We start from the raw sequence: 18,382 nt of genomic DNA, 5'->3' as shown, positions 1-18,382 counted from the left end.
AAGGTTGTCTTAACTACTTTGAAACCAAATAGCTCCAGATCCGTTTTATTGCAACACGCTACTAAACATGACTATTTGTACGTAAGATGACCTATAGATTGATGTGATACTCATGCTCTGTAGTATTTAGATTTCCATCCCCCTTTAGGGTGTATACTTCCCCTACCCTCAATTTTTTAACAATATTTACGATGACCTTTACGTTAAGGCCTTTTCGATTAAATATCTTAGAATGCATGCTTCGATTTGAATGACGTTATCCATTTTTTTCAATGATTTTCATCCATACCAACTCCCGAATAGAGATTGTAATTGCTAGATCCCTCATCCAGCAATCCAGCTGGATCCGGCGCATTTTTGATCTGCGGATTCGCAAGTAATTAACTTTTAAATAATTGACACGTAATCGCGATTCGCTCGCCGCGAATGGCACAAAAGTGAACGTTGTCGCTTTGGTAGGTGCGCTACGGCCCTGCGTGAGACAAGACCATCAATACCATTGGTTTCTTGAGATTGTACTTACAGAAAAGTTTAAAAAAGGCCTCTTGTATTTAGGTATGTGGTTTAATATTTTATAAAAAGTAGCTAGTTGCCAGTTACAATACAGTCTGGTTTATTTGTAATTGTCTGCATTATTCTTCCAAGATGTCAACAAGAATCCCCTTAACTAGTTGGTGAAGATAGGTAACCCCAACCCACTTGCGTTACAAATTATACAAACGTGATTGATTTAATCCTTTAAAATACTTCAAGACCGATACATTATAACTCCTACTTCTAATAAGACTTTACCATAACAGAGTTCCTATAGGAAGGGTTTTACAATTTAGTGGTGTGTCTGTTGGCAAAGTGTATTCACCGCGTTGACAGTTTCATGAACTTTGGAAAAGGTTCACCAGAGCAAAACAGCCAGGTGACGCTAGCATCGCCTTTCATCGGTTAGTTCTCCATGGAAAAATTCCGAGGAGAGGTATATTTTGGCTTTCTAACTTGTTGGGCATTTTTGATAAAATTCTTTGGTTTTTTTTTGAAAAATATATAAATTGCTGGATCCAGCTGGATTGATGTCGGTCCAGCAAAAACCCAGCTGGATTGAAAAGCGAGCTAAATCACCGTGGCGGACCGAATTAACCCGGACCAAAATTTATCGGTCACCGGTGTCGACTTCGCTGGCCCCCGAAACGCATGGTCGTACGTACAAATAGTTTTATTTTTTTACTTTTTTAAATGGCGTGCCCCCCCCCCCGAAACTAAATCCTGGTTACGCCACTGCACACCTGCGCTGTTACACGTGCGGCCACCTAGCACTTGTTTCGGACCTCAGTGCCGTTAAAGTTTAGTTAGAAGGTTGATAGCTCGCCGACGAGTTGTTGAAATACTACTTAGTTACAATGGCAAAACTTTCAAGAAGGCAGAGGCTGATTAAGAAAATGTATTCCAGAATTTAAGACATCCGGAAGTAACAGATTATTTCGGTTCCAACCTATTTAATGGAGTTACATTGCCGAATGAGCCAGTTCGTGAGCTGTTTTCGGGAGAGGGCCGTGCGAATTGTAAAATCATGTCTCTGGCCTGCCCAAGGCACTGCACGCCTCTCTTACGAAGAGCTTGAAACGCTGCTATTTGAAATCGGGAGAGCCCTTGTCCACAGGGCACCTTTTGATATAACGACTCTTGACGTCTCTCCCCTCCCGCGTATACTCAAACAATGAACCCATAACTGCCACAAAAGAAGCACTAACTAAGGGCCCGGTGCAGAGACGTTTTTCAGTATCGCAAAATAGCGATTCCTCGCTAAATTAACAGAAATGGGGCGTGGTTTCGACCAATCACCAAATCGGTGTGCAGAGACATCTCAATAACAAGAAAGCGTTCTGTTTATTTGGCGGGAGGTCTATGGCAGTCGCTAGCCACCTAAAAGATCGGAAAATAAATGGCGGATTATTTATTGTTCGCAGAGATGGTCAAAAACCGTTTTTTCGAGTTCGCGCTTTTTAATATTGAGCTAGGTGGTGGCGCTTGCGCTCGTGCTCTTCTCTTTTTTTTTTGCCACACCCCCTCCCAAATCTCAGCGGAAAACGTACATATTTTCTACTTTCGTAGGCTGGCGCGGAATAAATAATTATATTAAAAAAATATTATAAAATACAAAAATCTGGTGGCGATCTAAAATACACAAATAGGGAAAATTTACATTTTTCGAAAATAGTGCTTTTTCTCAAAATATTTAAAACAAAATTGTTTATGTCAAAAATCCCACAAAATCAATGATTCTCACTGAAAAATCCCGTTATCGCACAAAGCCCAATAAATCGACAAAATTCCCACAATGTGGGTTTTATCCCACATATTGTACTATTATAGTATTATAATAGAGAGGCTTGCAAAGGGACCGCGGTCCGTAAGCTCGCCGAAGTTAAATTAAATTTAAATTTAGTAAAGAAACAACTTTTAGTCATGAAGTATCTTGTCACTTTTATTTAAAAACTTTTAACATAGGGTGTAGTTTTACTTTTGGTTTGACAGTCAATTTACCTCGTCCAAATTTCAATGGGAATGTGTTCTTATGTATCTCTTTTACTTAATTTTTCCTATATTAAATATAACCGTCCTCTGGTGATTAGTATGCGGGACTCTGATTCTAGTTCAGGGTCGTTAGTGGATGGGTATGTTGAAGAAGCTCAAGTGATAAATTCTTTATAAATTCACGAGAAGTGTGCGAATAAAGAGGCGGTTTTGGAATGGTTATAGGAGCATATATTAATAGCGACTTCGAAGACTTGGCATTATCAGTGTGCAAGGTGATATCGACGGGTTTACTTGGCTCTGCCAAAGGAAAAGAAGGTTCCTAGGCAGAAATCCCGGGTTTGCAATACCTATCTATCAGTGAGGGACAAATATTTTTTGCGAGGTTGAAGTTATCTTTCCGGGAAATCCTTCTCATCGTAAATTATTACGCTGGATGATTGGCGCTCGTTTTGCCGGGTAGTTGCTTACAATGCAGTTATTGTAAAAAGTCAAAGTATTGGTGGCCCCAGCAAAACGGTCGAAGGTGATGAAAGTAAATTCGGCAAACGTAAGTACCATGAAGGAAAGAAGGTCGAAGGCCAGTGGGTTCTAGGTGCCATAGATAGAGAAAGCAACAAAGTCTTAATGGTCCCCGTTGAAAAACGTAACGCAGCCACCCTTGTCCAAATACTTAAGTCGTGCCAAGGACTACTATCCTCACGGACTTCTGGAAAGCCTATTTCTTCAGCTTAAGGTCAAATATTCTCTTAATTTTAAGGACCCGGATACTGGTGTACAAACCAAAAGAATAAAGCATGGGCTCACGCTAAGGCTGCCATGCCTAGAGGGACCTAGAAACCGACGCAGGTGCACGGGCTATTTAGCTATGTATATGTTTCGTACTTAGACCAGAAAATTAAAAATAATGTGTGTTTAGCATTTATACAGGAATGTTCGGATTTATACAACCCGATGTTTGCCCCTGATGCAACCGACTGAACAACCTGCTGCGAGTGCATCGGTTGAACTCGATGAACAAGTAGCCGGTCCATCTTAGAAGCCATAAATTGGTCGCTTTAGCATTTGATTTTCACTTTACCATATGTAATATTGACTTGTTTGCGACTATATTTTTCACGATTGTTCAAAAATGCACCTCGCGTTATACCTTCTTATATTGTCCCCACCCAAAGACTCATATCTTGGCCCTGGATCCCGATGTGAGAACACCTTAAAAATGCACAACTTATAATAATAATAATAATAATAATAATAATCAGCTAGGCTAATACCCAAGGCACCACCCTAGGCCTAAGTCATCAAGCGACTTTTGAAGCCATTAATTAAGGTGGCCGGGTTACAATGCGTAGGAGGGTGGTGGCAAGCCCTGCATGCCACGCGATCGAGCCAACAGCTCCCTACTCTACCACTGATAAAAATACTGGTTTGAATTAAGACCGAAAATGGTTTGATACTTTTTGTCCAAAATTGAAACCATTATAGGATTAAATTGAAACCATTACCAAAATAAGAAGGTTTAATAATAACCCTTATTTTAAAAAGGGGTTATGAAATGGTCTGATAATGGACTAAATAAAGACCAAAAATATGCAATCCAAAGACCAGTAATGGTTTTCCAAATAATATTAAGGTCTCTTATGAAACCTCGTTGGGGAAAAATAAGCTTCTAATGGTTTGTAATTAAACCTATTAAGTGGTGTTTCCGTTTTGAATTTAGACCATTACCAAAATAGAATGGTTTAATTGTAAACCGTTTATAAAAAATGTTTAAGAAATGGTCTGATAATGGACTATAAAAAGACCAAAAATATGCAATCCAAAGACCAGTAATGGTTTTCCAAATAATATAAAGGTCTCTTATGAAACCTCGTTGGAGAAAAAATAAGCTTCTAATGGTTTGTAATTAAACCTATTAAGTGGTGATTCTGGTTTAAATTTAGACCATTACCCAAATAGAATGGTTTAATTGTAAACCGTTTATAAAAAATGTTTAAGAAATGGTCTGATAATGGACTATAAAAAGACCAAAAATATGCAATCCAAAGACCAGTAATGGTGTTCCAAATAATATAAAGGTCTCTTATGAAACCTATATTGAGATAACGGTTTAACCACAAACCATTTTAGGTATAGTTAAAAACCTTTATTAGTGTGTATAACCCTATTTAGGTTCATTTTTTTACCCATTGTAGGTTCTTACTTAAACCATTTTTTGGGAAACTATTTTATAATATGAGGTTTAAAATAAGAGAAAAAGAAAATATGAATCACATACCAAATCAAACCATTTTTATTAGGCAACATAAAACCTGTTGTCATTTAAAATTTACAAATTTATATTGCACTTTTTGGCGATTTTTTTTACAGCGGCTGGGCATTTGGATTCGTTAAGGCCTACAAAGGTATATTCCATGAAACTAAAAGTTTTGGAAAGTGCAACTGGGTATTCTATATGAAAAATAAAATAAACTGCAAAAAGAGCGGTGATAGCTGATAAAAAATCAAATGCTTCTTCAAGTTTTTTGCCATCCACATAAAGCTCTAAATCCTCGCAATTTAAAAAATTTTCTGCGGAATATACAATTATCGGTCCTTTTTGAATTCTATTCAATTCTGTTTTTTTCCAAAACAGTTTTACGTAATTTTCTTTCAAATGACATGGTATTAACAAAATTGTCAACGCCTCTTTCAAATCTAAACAATAATTCATTGTTAATAAATTAATATTTTGAGATTTTTTAAGGGAATATATCCCCTACTGGGTGGGTCAAGCTTCTAAACAATCCATCAGTGGCACTTCTCTTCTACTACAGGCCACTGAGTCGCTTTCAGGGTTCGGGCTTTGAAGCTCCCATAGCGCCACCTGTGGATTTGTATTTTAAAGCTCGATCGACCCGGTAAGAGTTATACACCCTTTAAAAAGTAACAATATAATGTATGCCCATACTTTGCTGACTTTGTGGATCAGGTTTTGAGGTTACTACTGCCATAATTTTTGACCTAAGAGTCACCGTCTCCTTTTTGTTCAATTCCCATATTTTATCTGCGTGCAAATTCAGTGCTTTCTTCAATTTTTCCTCAAGATCGAGTTTCGTAATTCTTTGGAATTCCAAATTCAACTAAAATATACAAAATCAATTAAAATAAATTGTGTTTCACTTCACATCACCATTAAAATATACCTGTCGTATATCAGCAAGAGCAGGATATTGCATTAGAATGTCTTCTAAATTCTTCTTGAATATTAATGACCTACGGTGGGAAAATGTTCTGTCCATCTTCGAATCAATAATTATCCAATCCTTCTCCATTTTCTCCATTTCCGATTTCATGAACTTTTGGTGCGCAGCGATGCTCTCTTCGTCTTCAAATTCTGAAATCTTTTAAAAAAAAATTTATAATATATTAACATTCTAAAATATTTAAATAAGTCATTTACATCTGATTGCGGCATGGCCCTTGAACTATATCCAGGATTAACTTCACTCTCACCACTTGAGGTGTTATTCGAATCAATAGTTCCATTGATGTTTCCGGGATCCGAGCTCTTAGATTGTTCTGCACTCGCATTGTCAATTTCCTGGCTCGCAGATTGTTCCTCACTTGCACTGACATTTTTTGGGTTTCGATTTCTACCCCCGTTAATTCTACCATATTTTATGGAGGCAGCCTTTACTGAATTCACTTTTTGTAGTTTATTCCTGAAGTTCTTGTACTTTGATACGAGTTTTTTGTACCAATATTTCTGTTGGAAATTTTTATTATTATTATTATTATTATTATTAATTTTATTCATAATTCTTGCACTTACATATCCCTCTCCTGGCGATAAATGTTCATATTCAAAAACCAATTTTTTTGCAACATGTATATGACTAGGAGGGTACCTACATAAAGGTAAAAATAACATATATTGGTATAACACAAAAATGTGGAACAAAACGTAAAAATTTCACTTACAGGCCATAATTTTTCAAAAGGTCGTAAAAAAGAAAATTAATTAGCGTTTGGTCAATTTTGTCTTTGGCTATTTCATCAGTGCACAAGCTTTTATAAGCTTCTGGGTCTTTGTATACCGCAGGAATGTCAGCTAACTGGTAAATGAATGTAAAGTTGTTTCTTGCCCCAGCTCCTACCAGTGTTGTTTTATTGGCTACAATCCTACATTGGGTGTGAAATGAATATTGTATAAAAATAAAGCACCAGAGTTTGTGAGCCTAAAAATCGCTTTCGACTCTCTTTGTTGGAAAAATAACTGCTGAACTCCTAGAAATTTTACTCCCTAAAGATGGGCTTTGTTTTCCTAAGCGGTAATTCGTTACTATTTTAGAGACTAGAGGGCCCTTGGCTGAATTAAAAAATGATTCTGCAGTAGCTGTGTAAATCAGTTTCTCCGTAATGTTTGCAAATTGTCATTCTTATGGTTTTGTTACTTATGGTATTCTTCGTCGAAGTAAAACGGACAGAGATAAGTTTAAAAACCATTACCTACTTCATTGACTAAAGCTCTACTTATCTAGATGGGGCGGCGTACAATAGTATAAAAGAGAGAGACTGAACATTGTGACATTGCAAACACAGGGAAAGGAAGACAGGAGGGCAGTGAAAGTAGCACTTTAATATGTAGATTATATTTTACCATGAAGGACATGTAGCTTTATTACAGCTTTCAACCAAACTTTCTTTGTCTACTGTTATTTCCGACTCTTTTTCCGCCAGCTTAAAATGAAATATAATTAGAATCTTTTTTTTCAGTGTAACTGTAACAATTTTACCTCATTCGACATTGAATCCTTTGGTTCATTTTCAGTTCTGATCCTTTTATCTGCCGATGCTATTTCCATCTCTAATTGACTCTCTCCAGCAGACCTCTTTTTCTCCGTAATAGCTTTGATAATCATTCCTTTTTTAAATTCAGTGTATTCATCTATGTCTATGTCCATTTCGAAGTCAATGTCATAAACCTGTTATTATAAATTTGAAAGGTATACTTAACATATAGAAAGCCGTAATCTACAGGGTGATTAAATCTTGAATCAAATTTTACTTTAACATACGACATAATTTATAACATACGACATAATTTAGAACATCCTGGGTGTAATCACATGTCTGTGACATCTTGTTTTACCAATAAAATATTCAAAACTATTATTGGAATACAGATATTTCATGGGATTAAATAATACTATCAGATTATAGAATATTTCACCAGATTATAGAATATTTCACCAGATTATAGAATATTTCACCAGATTATAGAATATTTCACCAGATTATAGAATATTTCACCAGATTATAGAATATTTCACCAGATTATAGAATATTTCACCAGATTATAGAATATTTCACCAGATTATAGAATATTTCACCAGATTATAGAATATTTTTAGGATTCAGGGAGATTTTTAAAGATACAAGGATATTATTATGGGATCATAAATATTTTTGAGGATTAAATAATAAACATTGGATTACAATCTATTTAGCGGGTTTACAGGGATTAATTCATGATTTTTAACGAGTGTACACCGAATTAAACAAGTTGTTTCCCCCTCGTTCTTGATTTCTGTTTATAGTTTAAAAAAAGTTAAATCAGGAAGCCAGTGGCGGGCATTTTAGCCCGAGCTTTATGAAAGGAAAAATGCGCACCTCTAATGAGACTATAAAAATACACATTCTTACCTGAAAAAAAATATCTGGTTCATTAAAATTCTTCAAAGATTCGTCATTTTTCAGTTGTTCCCTAAATTCGTTATATGATGAATTTTTCAAATACACTTTCCTCCTGCTCAATCCATGGCACAAAAGAATACAAATTCCGTTACTTATCGTAGACATTTTTATTAATTTCCCGTTATATGCACGATAAATGTAAATCAGTCTTCTTATTAGACGTAAATTTATTTATTGTCGCGGGCATAGAAAAACGGTCGCGAATCGGCGCTTCCGAAATAAAACTAGTAACATTTTTGGTAATTTTTCTTTCTGACGTGTGACGACAGCTACGAACAAAATATCCCGAAAAATAGACTTCGACCTCTAAGTGCAACTGCATCAGCGGGAGGGGGGAGATAGAAATACCCTGTGAACTAGTTTTTTGCTGGCTGAGTCGAACGATACCTTTTCCGGGAAATCCCCGCACGGTACGATAAAGAATATAACGCAAACCGTACCCACTTTTGCTTACATCCATATCCCGTCGGGAAAAGAGGCGAGGAATCATTCTATTGTCCAGTTTTAAGCCAAGGTCGTTCGCTCCTCTAGTTCGGAAAGTTTTAAGAAAGGAATGTCAAAAGGCAAAGACTATATATACGATTCGCGAAGCGTATGTAGTCTTTGGTCAAAAGGGGAGCTATAAAGTGTCCGTTAATTTGTAGCGCCCGCAATTTTTAAATATTGAAATATGAGTGCTAAATTGTTTAGTGGCGTTAAATGTACTTTTTACGCGAAAAAGTTCAGCTTCGTTTTAACACATATGCAAAATGTACATGGTTCTGATTCAGGTTTTAGTGTAACTTGTGGTTTAGAAGGCTGTGGAAGAAAATTTAAAAAAATTCACACTTTCCGTCGTCACGTTAAATACAAGCATAATGTTTTCTTAAAAAAACAAGAGCAGAGGAGATATGGTGACAATGCTGACCAAAATTTGCAAGTTGATTATGTTGATTTAGATGAAGTAATGGAAGAAAATGTACCCGACGATCCAATTGAGCGACATGCGCCAGAACAAAGGGAGGAGAATCAATTGAAGCCGACAGAAATAAGGGAAACACTGATTAAGATATTATTGAAGTATAGGGAAGAACATCATTTACCAAAAGGAGTAGTACTATCTTTAGTGAACGATATCCTAATTTTCTGCGAGCACATAATTTCCGCGAATAAGGAAAACATAATGATGATAATTAATTCCAAAAATCTGGATATTAGTGAAAACGAATTATTTTCAAAAACCATTGAAGTGAAAGAAGCTTTCGAAAGTGTAAATTCCAATTACAAAATATCGACTGTTTGCAAAAGTGAATACGGCTTGATAGAACCAATTCAAATTACCTTTTGCGAAACCTTAAATGAACCCGTGAAACATTATTTCCACTACGTGCCTATTATAAAAGTTCTGGAGAAACTATACTCGTCTTCCGAAATGCCCAACAAACATGTAAAGTTAGGCAATATTTCGAAAGATTGTATTGGACATTTCTTGCAAGGCGATCTAGCAAAAAGCATTATTCGCCAGAATACAGATTTCTCCAAAAATACCATTATGCTTCAAATTTACATGGACGAATTTGAAGTTGCGAATCCGTTGGGGTCCAAAAGAGGAAAACATAAAACTTTGGGATGTTACTTCTCAGTATTGAATTTGGACGCTAAATATAGATCGAAGTTAAGCGACATCAACTTAGTCTTTTTAGCGAAATCCAATGATATTGATATGTATGGTATGCAAGAAGTATTGGAACCTTTGATCCATGATCTTAATTTATTATCTAAAGAAGGACTACGCGTAGAAAGTACCCAAGACAGACTGGCTGTAACTGCAGCCATATTATCTGGAGATAATTTAGGCTTACATAAAGCTGGTGGTTTCAACGCTAGTTTTTCCAATGGACGAATTTGCCGATTTTGTATGATAAATAAAGCGGACATCTCTGTAAAAACAAATGAATCCCAAGTTCATATGCGATCTCTAAAGCGTCATAAATATCAGTTAGACGCCATCTTAAGAGATCCAAGCTCCTGTTCGATATATGGAGTTCGAAATGAAAGCCCGCTCATGAAATTAAATTATTTCGACGTAACGCAGCAATTACCACCTGACCCGATGCACGACCTACAAGAAGGTGTTATGCCGGCAATTTTAAAGCAAATTATAAACCACTTAATTTCTAATAAAAACATCACATTGGCCGAATTTAACAACAGTGTTTGCTCTTTCCGTTATGGGTCAACTGAGTCTAACCGTCCAGAACCGCAAACGAAAAATTCTCTGTCTAACGCGGGTAATTTCAAGGGCTCGGCAAGCGAAACTTACTGTTTATTTAGACTCCTTCCTTTAATTTGTTACCGATTCTTACCTGATTATCGCGATATAAAATGGGGAGTTTATTTGAAGTTAAGGGAAATTGTAGAATATATTTACTCGAGCCATTTACATATCTCTTTTTTGCCAATACTTCAGCAATTAATTGAGAGCTTTCTTATATCAGTAAAAGAAATTTTTGGAAGGGAAATAATGACTCCGAAATTCCATTATATGATACATTATGCCTCAGCTTATTTAAAGTATGGCCCAATAAGAGCCCTATCTTGCCTCCGTTTCGAAAGCAAACATAGTTTTTTTAAAAACATTGCCATTGTGTCAAACAATTTCAAGAACGTCACTCAAACAATGGCCTTCAGAAATCAATACTACCAGTGTTACACTTCAATGTGTGAAAAATCGTTTAGTATTCAAAATACCACTTTTGGAAAGTTTATTCCAAAAGACTCATTGCCGTTAAATGTTCAAGCAAATCTTGACGTCACATATTCTGAAAGGTTGTTTTCCGTTAAAAAAGCTACGTTTGATAACATGAACTTTTCGGTTGGTTCTCTCCTTAAGTACGAAGTTGATCGAAACGAAATTAAAACCTTTTTTCAAATTAAATATATATTTTGTGTTAACATGTTGTTACATTTAGTTGGTACTCAGTTTATTGTTAATGAATTTAATAAAGCAATATGGGCATATGAAATTGTGGAGGAATCAGAAAAATGGCTTATTTTAAAACCGGAATCAATAATAAATTACGAATTGTTAGACATGTACACAATTGACGCCAAAAATTATATATCGCTAAGGTCTAAATCTGTAACTCATGTAGTGTAAAATAAATTTTGAAATTTTCATAAACTTGTTTTTTTTTGTTAGAGAAACGCGCCTTTTCTCTCTTACATGCACCTGCTATTCCTCTCTGCACGTGGTCTCCCTCTTAACGTGCATGAAGGTTTGAAACGACCGGCCACGGAAAGTTTTTAAAATCGCTCTATTCTTAATGGCGTACAACCCCCGCCCCCCCCCCCGCCCTGTCCCAAAACTAAAACATTCTAAGAAAACCATAAGTAACATAATAAACATAAGTATGACACTTCCTATTCCCTCAATGCCAATTCTTTAATGATAGTTTGTTTCGTCAATGACAACATAAAGCATTATATAGCTAAGGACTACCAAGTTTCCGCTTAGTCTTTGGAAACTGCCAGGTAATGATATCTGGTAAGTCGCCGCCTAATGCAGCCAAGGCTTATTGGAAATTGAAATTCCCACAAAAGGTATAACGCTTACTTTGAGAAAATAAGGATGAATTATTGACTCGGAAGATAAAAATTACTATTACCAACATTCGCTTAATTTCTGAAGGTTGTTGTTTTCAAATTTGAAACAAAAACGTGTTTTCGCTCGTATTGATAAACATCTGAAACTGGCAGCTATTTTGACAACGATATCGTATTTCCTGTTCGAAAACTTCCGATTACGCAATCGCTCCACGACAAACTACCATTAAACGAACTCGTTCAGTGTCATACTTATGTTTATTATATGTTACTTATGGAAATATCAAACTAAAATAAGCTTATTAGAGCTTGGAGGTGAAATGTTTCTACTTAGAATTTCGCCACCCCCGGAAGTGTCGCATCGCGTAGCAACGATAGTGCAATAAAACAAAAGCGTAACCGAGATCGTGTTGTGCCGTTCAACACAACCAAATATTTTGGTTTGGTTATTTGGGGAAGACCGGATAGTTCTACGAAACTCAAACATCCATTTTGGCCCTAACACAGAGGGATATTAAGCCCTAATTAAGGCGTAGCTTTGGCCGTACTAAATTTTCAGCTCCTATAACTCGCCCCTCAGGTATTTTACATAGTCGACTACGTCAATGCCCAATCAACATAACTTTTTATTTTAAATACATTTTTTATTAGACTTCATCTACTGACCCAAAAAAAGCAATTCTCAATATAGCGCCGGTCTAAAAAATATTTTAAAATTATTCTTGAAGTCATGGTACCTGTGACCATAACTGTAGCAAATGTTTCGTTCTCCGCAGCAAATATAGACCGCTTATATTAGGCATATTTGGGTAAATTAAACTGTCGGACACTAATACGGTGTAGAAATTTAAAAGTGTGAAGAAAACTTAATTAGTTTATGTAAATTAAAAATTAAAAACGGGTAACGCCATCTACTGATCAGTTAATGAAGCTCAGGTGATGTTATGATATAGTATCTCAGATTGAATTCGAGTGTATTTGTTTTTCATCGAAAACAATTTTATAAAACTGAATTATTTTAATTAAACAAAAATAGTTATAGAAACTAACGCCATCTACTGATAGGTTAATCATGGGTTAGTGAAGCTCAGGTGATGTTATGATATTAGTATCTCAGATAACACTGAATTCGAGTATATTTGTTTTTCATCAAAACAAATTTTATAAAACTGAAATATTTTAAATAAACAACTAACGCCATCTACTGATAGGTTAATCATGGGTTAATGAAGCTCAGGTAACATTGATATCGAGTATATATGTTTTTCATCAAAACAAATGTTATAAGACTGAATTAATTATTTTAATTAAACAAAAATAGTTATATAAATAATGCAGGTTTAAAAAATGGTATAGTTCAATCGTAATACAAAAACAATATAACCAATTAATATATTAATAGATAAAATTTATTTTTAAAATTACTATGAGATTTAACGGAAGTCGAATAACGCCATCTATTGACCAGTTAATTAAGCTCCGCTGAAGTATATTAATGATACAGTAAAAGGTAATGATTTTATTAAATTTTATAAAACAATTATTTATATAATTATTCTGGCTTAATTAAAATAAAATATTACAGGTTAAAAAATGGTAGAGCAATAGAATAAATACAATATAAATAATTAATTAATATATGTTAATGGCTATAAAATATTAAGAAACTTAATAATAAGTGTAATTGTCTATGGCATATATGAAAATGACTATATCAATAAAATTAAAATAATATCTACGAATCAATTGTTTTCTTCGTTCTCGTTCTTTTATATAAATTTGGCATATTGGCATCGATGCATCAAAAAATAATTCCCTTTAACGTTTAAGATAAAACCACTTAAACAATGGTTTACAAAAATGGTGTTTTAAGAACATAAATGGTTTCCTTGAAAAATGAAAAGAAACCATTAATGGTCTATTATATTTGTAAACCCTTTTTAAACCATAAAATATCTTTGTTTACACCATATAAGGTTTGAACTCTACTACTCTAAACCATTTATAAACCATTTGTAAACCATTATTTTTAACAGTGTAATTATTACCGTTAACTAATAACTTATTTTTCGGAAATTAATACTTAAGGAGATGTCAGTAGGTGGGGTTGCTATATGCACCCATGATGATTAAAGAGAAAGGGGCTGGGGGGCGCCGGTCTAGTTATGGTGTCCCTAATTTCATTTTATCTCCCTTTAGCCCACGTTCGAATTTTAATTTGACTGTAAATAAAGGTTTGCCAATGTTTTCAGCTTTATTGGTACATAATCTCTTGTTCGATCCTTTTGCTTTCTTTCCATTAGCAACACAATTGTTAATAAGGTATTTCCGAGGATTTAAAAAGACTCGTGTAGAGGTTTGAAGTATCTTTATCAAGGCGCGCGGTTTATAAAAACGTTGCTCGTGTTTTAAAAGGTCCGGTTTTAATTTAGGGAGAAAAGTTTATTATTTTCATTCAACCACGAATGAAACGAAACTTGAAAGAGAGAGAGATTGAAAGATTTAAAAAGGGCAGTTGACCCTACCATAGCCCAATTGAGACCGTCGTTTCCGCCGTCATTCCACCAACGGACATCATGGTGCAGCACAACGCTCGCACACGATACTTCAGCGTAGTGGCTTCAACCGGTTCGTGTACAACAGTGTTCATCGAAAACCGAGTATCTATTTCTTTCAAAGCCAACGAAACAACATCATGTTACTAACGGAACTTTAGTCAGAACATCTCGCCTAACGATAGTGCGTTGTAGTTTTATTATAAGTATTTAGAACAATCCGCTTAACGGTTTTGTTACATGTTTATGTTTTAGTATTTAGTAGTAAGCTGTAGGTAATTATCTAGGTGCACCGTAGTTTTAGCTTAATTTGTAGTTTATTTTAGAAGTTTCTTAAAATTAAATACTTTCATACCCCTAGATCAAGTGTTAATTAAGATTTTAAGTTTAATGTTGGCCCCAATAATGAAAGCCATACGTGTACTCGGATTTATCCTAGGTTGTAGCGTGTGATCATTCCTTCGTTTCGGGAAAGAACATTTTATAATTCAATTAATTTTGGGTTTCTGTATTAGCTCATTGCGCAAGTTATAATTTGTATTAATAATATTTCGTATAACCGTTGCCTGCTACAAAATTTTCATGTTTTAGAATCGATTTCATTACTTTAATTGTACACTTCACAATTTCCATTCTGTTAAAATTGTTTTCGAAAGTTCATCTCTGTTTAATCCAAAATCCATTTAAAATTTTCATTTCGGTAATTATAAACCAAATTTTTACTTAGTTATATTTCGTCCGCATCACAATAAAACATTTTAACTAAAGCTTCAACTTCCTGTACGGAAATATAACAAATACTGTAGATTTTTTTATGATAATGCTAAAATAGGCTTCACGATAAAATTGCAACAGTTTTGATGTCATTCATAGAACCATTCCTGCCATTATGTATTCTATTCCCTTTGAATTAATTTCTAAATGATTCGTTGGCGCATAGCTAGCGTGTCTAACACTTTCACTCTGTGGGACTTTCAATTTTGAGTCGTAAATAATGCTTTGCTGTCGCTCATCTCTGCCAGGCCGGAGTCATCACTAAACCATGAGAAACGCCAGATAGAAGCCGGTTTTGTTTGTATTCAAACGAAATTATTAATTTTCTGACCTCATGTTTAGCGTCGCTCTACCTCACGAAAAATATTTTCGTTTTCCGATTCATTGACAGAGAATGCGGAATAGCTTGGTTTAATATTTGTACCGCTGGAAAATTTGGATATTTTAATTACATTTTAATTTGTTTTTGACTACAAGATTTATTTGGTCCGAGTTTCGCATTTTAATTTTATTTTCGAAGACAAATTGGTCCGAGTATTTCGTAAGTTTTATCATTACTTTAAATTGGTTAGGGTTAAGCTTTTTGCCCCCTTTTAATTATGAACTTTTCAACCTTTTCGTGTTATTTAACTTAATTATTGTACGTTTACTATATCGTGTTTACTTGATCATGGGATTCGGTCGCATAATTTCAAGATATTCAGTTCTATAAAATTTTGCTGATAGTGACATATCTGTTAGTACTCTGAACATTTCGAGTGGTATTGGCAGTAAATTTCTTAAGAACTGGGCCGTCTTTAGGGTAACGAAGGTCCCCGTTGAAAGGCAAAGGATGAAGCCCTATCCAGTGGCGTACCTATAAGGGAAGCAGGCAATGTATGCATTTGTAAATTAAAAATTTATATCCCAAAAATTTCATGACGTAAATTTGTGGTGCGTTTGATTATTTTATACGGCCTGCATTGAGTTTGAACTTAAACAATGACCCGCAGACGTACTTTCATTGGCACACATCGTATAAATGACCTTCCGTCGCTTTACGATTGAAAATCTAGTTATTTTTGTCTAATTGTTTTTTGATTTAATTTAGTCTATCTTTATTCGGTTCCTCTTTCACCTCAAAAGTATTTATTTTTTAATAATTAACCAGAAAGTGTTTTTGTCCGCTTTTGTTGTTTTGTCAATAGAACACGTTTAACCAAGGTTCAATGTTGTGGTTTTCCTAGTCACTATATAACAGTTGTTTTTTTTAAAAGGTAACTTATTGTTTTAAATTGACGTTCCATGTAAACTAATTTCCCACCACTGGTCTTTTATTTATCATTGGAATTGCAGAAGAGTTTGAGTAAAGGAGAGAGCGCGAAAACCACTAATAACCATAAATACAAACCCATTTAGTAGATTTGAGTCACACATAATAAGTATGAAAATTACAAAACGCTGCTGCCCCATTGCGGTGTGGCTTTACCGGGGAGTTGGGGTCCGGCTCTTGTAACCCATACGGGCGGTGGCGCGCTGGGAGATGTTAGCTCCGTCCAAATGGTCCTATCTCCACCTCCGACTTCGGTCCGGTGTGGGCTGGTAACTGGCCTTCGGCCCAGGGTAACGGAGAGGGTCCAGGCCAACTGGCCGCCTCGGCGGATTGGGTAGCCTGCTGTGGGGCTGCGGGCCTCCGTATGAGGGCACGGCAGTCCTGTTTCCCGGCCTTTTGGACTCCCACCGGGATATCCGGTGCCAGCTGTGCCGGGTTAATTGGACTGCTGTGTGCTCGCCGTTCCCCTTTAGCAGCTCTTTCCAATGGGTTTGGCTATCTACCTTCCTAGGTAGGGTGTCGGCCGGCGTTGCCAGAGCATCCACTCTTATTCCCACTGCTGTGTGCGAAGTGGGGGCTGGTCGACCCATTGCTGCACCTTCTGCTGGGTTGAGCGGCTTGCGTCAAGGGTGCGACCATCAGTAGGGGGGGTTCTGCTACCCATGCTGGTTTTGTCACCTGTCCCGGCTTGTGGACGCTGGCGTAGGGCATTATGATGATAGACCTCCGGTGGTGTGGTTTGAATCTTACCGGTACACCGGGCTATAAATCTGACACATGCCCCATTGCGGTGTGAAGGTTACGGTACACCGGGCTATAAATCTGACACATGCTCCATTGCGGTGTGAAGGTTACATTAAGTGTGCAAATTTTTAACCAAATAAACTAAATTAAGTAAAATATCCAAGCTTTATTGATGATGAGTGGTTGCGTCGATATCGCCTTGGAAGACTGGGGTTTACAGCTCCCTTCACTGAAGGGCTTGCCACCACCTTCCTACGCATTGTAACCCGGCCACCTGTTTAAGGCATTAAAGTTGCTAGATGACTTGGGCCTAAGGTGGTGCCTTGGGTATTAGCCTAGAAAAGAAGATAATTAGGATTGATTCAATATCGAGTGAAATGGGAGTTTAAAATTATTATGAGAGCCTGTGCATTTGTGCTCACTAACACCTTTGCCTCTACGAACTTAGAGAAGTAGTCCACTAGAAGAACTAAATTGGTGTTGTTTGAAAATATCAGAGTCTATGACTTTTCATGGGAGTGATGGTACAGCCAAAGGGTGCAACGAAGGCTTGGCATACGCATGATCTTTTGCTTGGCAGATTGGACATTGCCTGATATATTCCGATATTTATTTACAAATTCAGCCAATATACAATTTTCAGGAAGAATCGCACAGTTAGCAAACACTAAATAGTGCTTAAAACTACTGCATTTATTAGGATTGACTGAAGAAAGAAAAAAGATTTCCAAATACATGAATAACCCTTTGCACGGTTGTCAAATCAGAGATTGAAGAATCTAGAACAGGAAGGAAGGTTTTAACCTTGAGCTTTTCGCCATTGTGTAGCAGTGTCTCTTTTTATTTCCCTTATAAGCAGTACTCTCGCTCCCGTTAATTGGCATCGCTTAAATAGGAATCTGGATATCATCTCTTGGTCTTTAGTTCATATTTAAAAAATTTGTCTAAAATTTATGGGATATTCGTTTTGAGGGACCTGAGAAGGTGCGTGACATTAAAAGTCGCTATATGACTTCGGCCTAAGATAGTGACTTACAAGGAGACTACCCGAGGTTTTACATACCGATTTTGTTCAAACTCGGGGGATTGGTAGACCTTCATATTCAATGGACAACGGTTTTGCCATGGCAACGAAAAATGTTTTTGA

General features: G+C 36.0%; 1 protein-coding gene across 1 annotated transcript; it reads left to right on the top strand.

Moving 5' to 3' along the window:
* Window positions 1–9,007: 9,007 nt before the first annotated feature.
* On the top strand, window positions 9,008–18,009 carry LOC149945952 (uncharacterized). The gene is made up of 2 exons (XM_090170670.1): window positions 9,008–10,535; window positions 17,936–18,009. The coding sequence occupies exons 1-2, from the start codon at window positions 9,008–9,010 to the stop codon at window positions 18,007–18,009; spliced, it is 1,602 nt and encodes a 533-aa protein (XP_090026796.1).
* The last annotated feature ends 373 nt before the right edge of the window (window positions 18,010–18,382 follow it).

The sequence above is a fragment of the Leiobunum rupestre genome, chromosome 4 (assembly GCF_980474605.1).
Source record: "Leiobunum rupestre chromosome 4, qqLeiRupe1.1.hap1, whole genome shotgun sequence".
Taxonomy (NCBI): Eukaryota; Metazoa; Arthropoda; class Arachnida; order Opiliones; family Sclerosomatidae; genus Leiobunum; species Leiobunum rupestre.
Note: the sequence above shows the minus strand (reverse complement) of the source record. Positions and strands in the feature narration are given on the sequence as shown.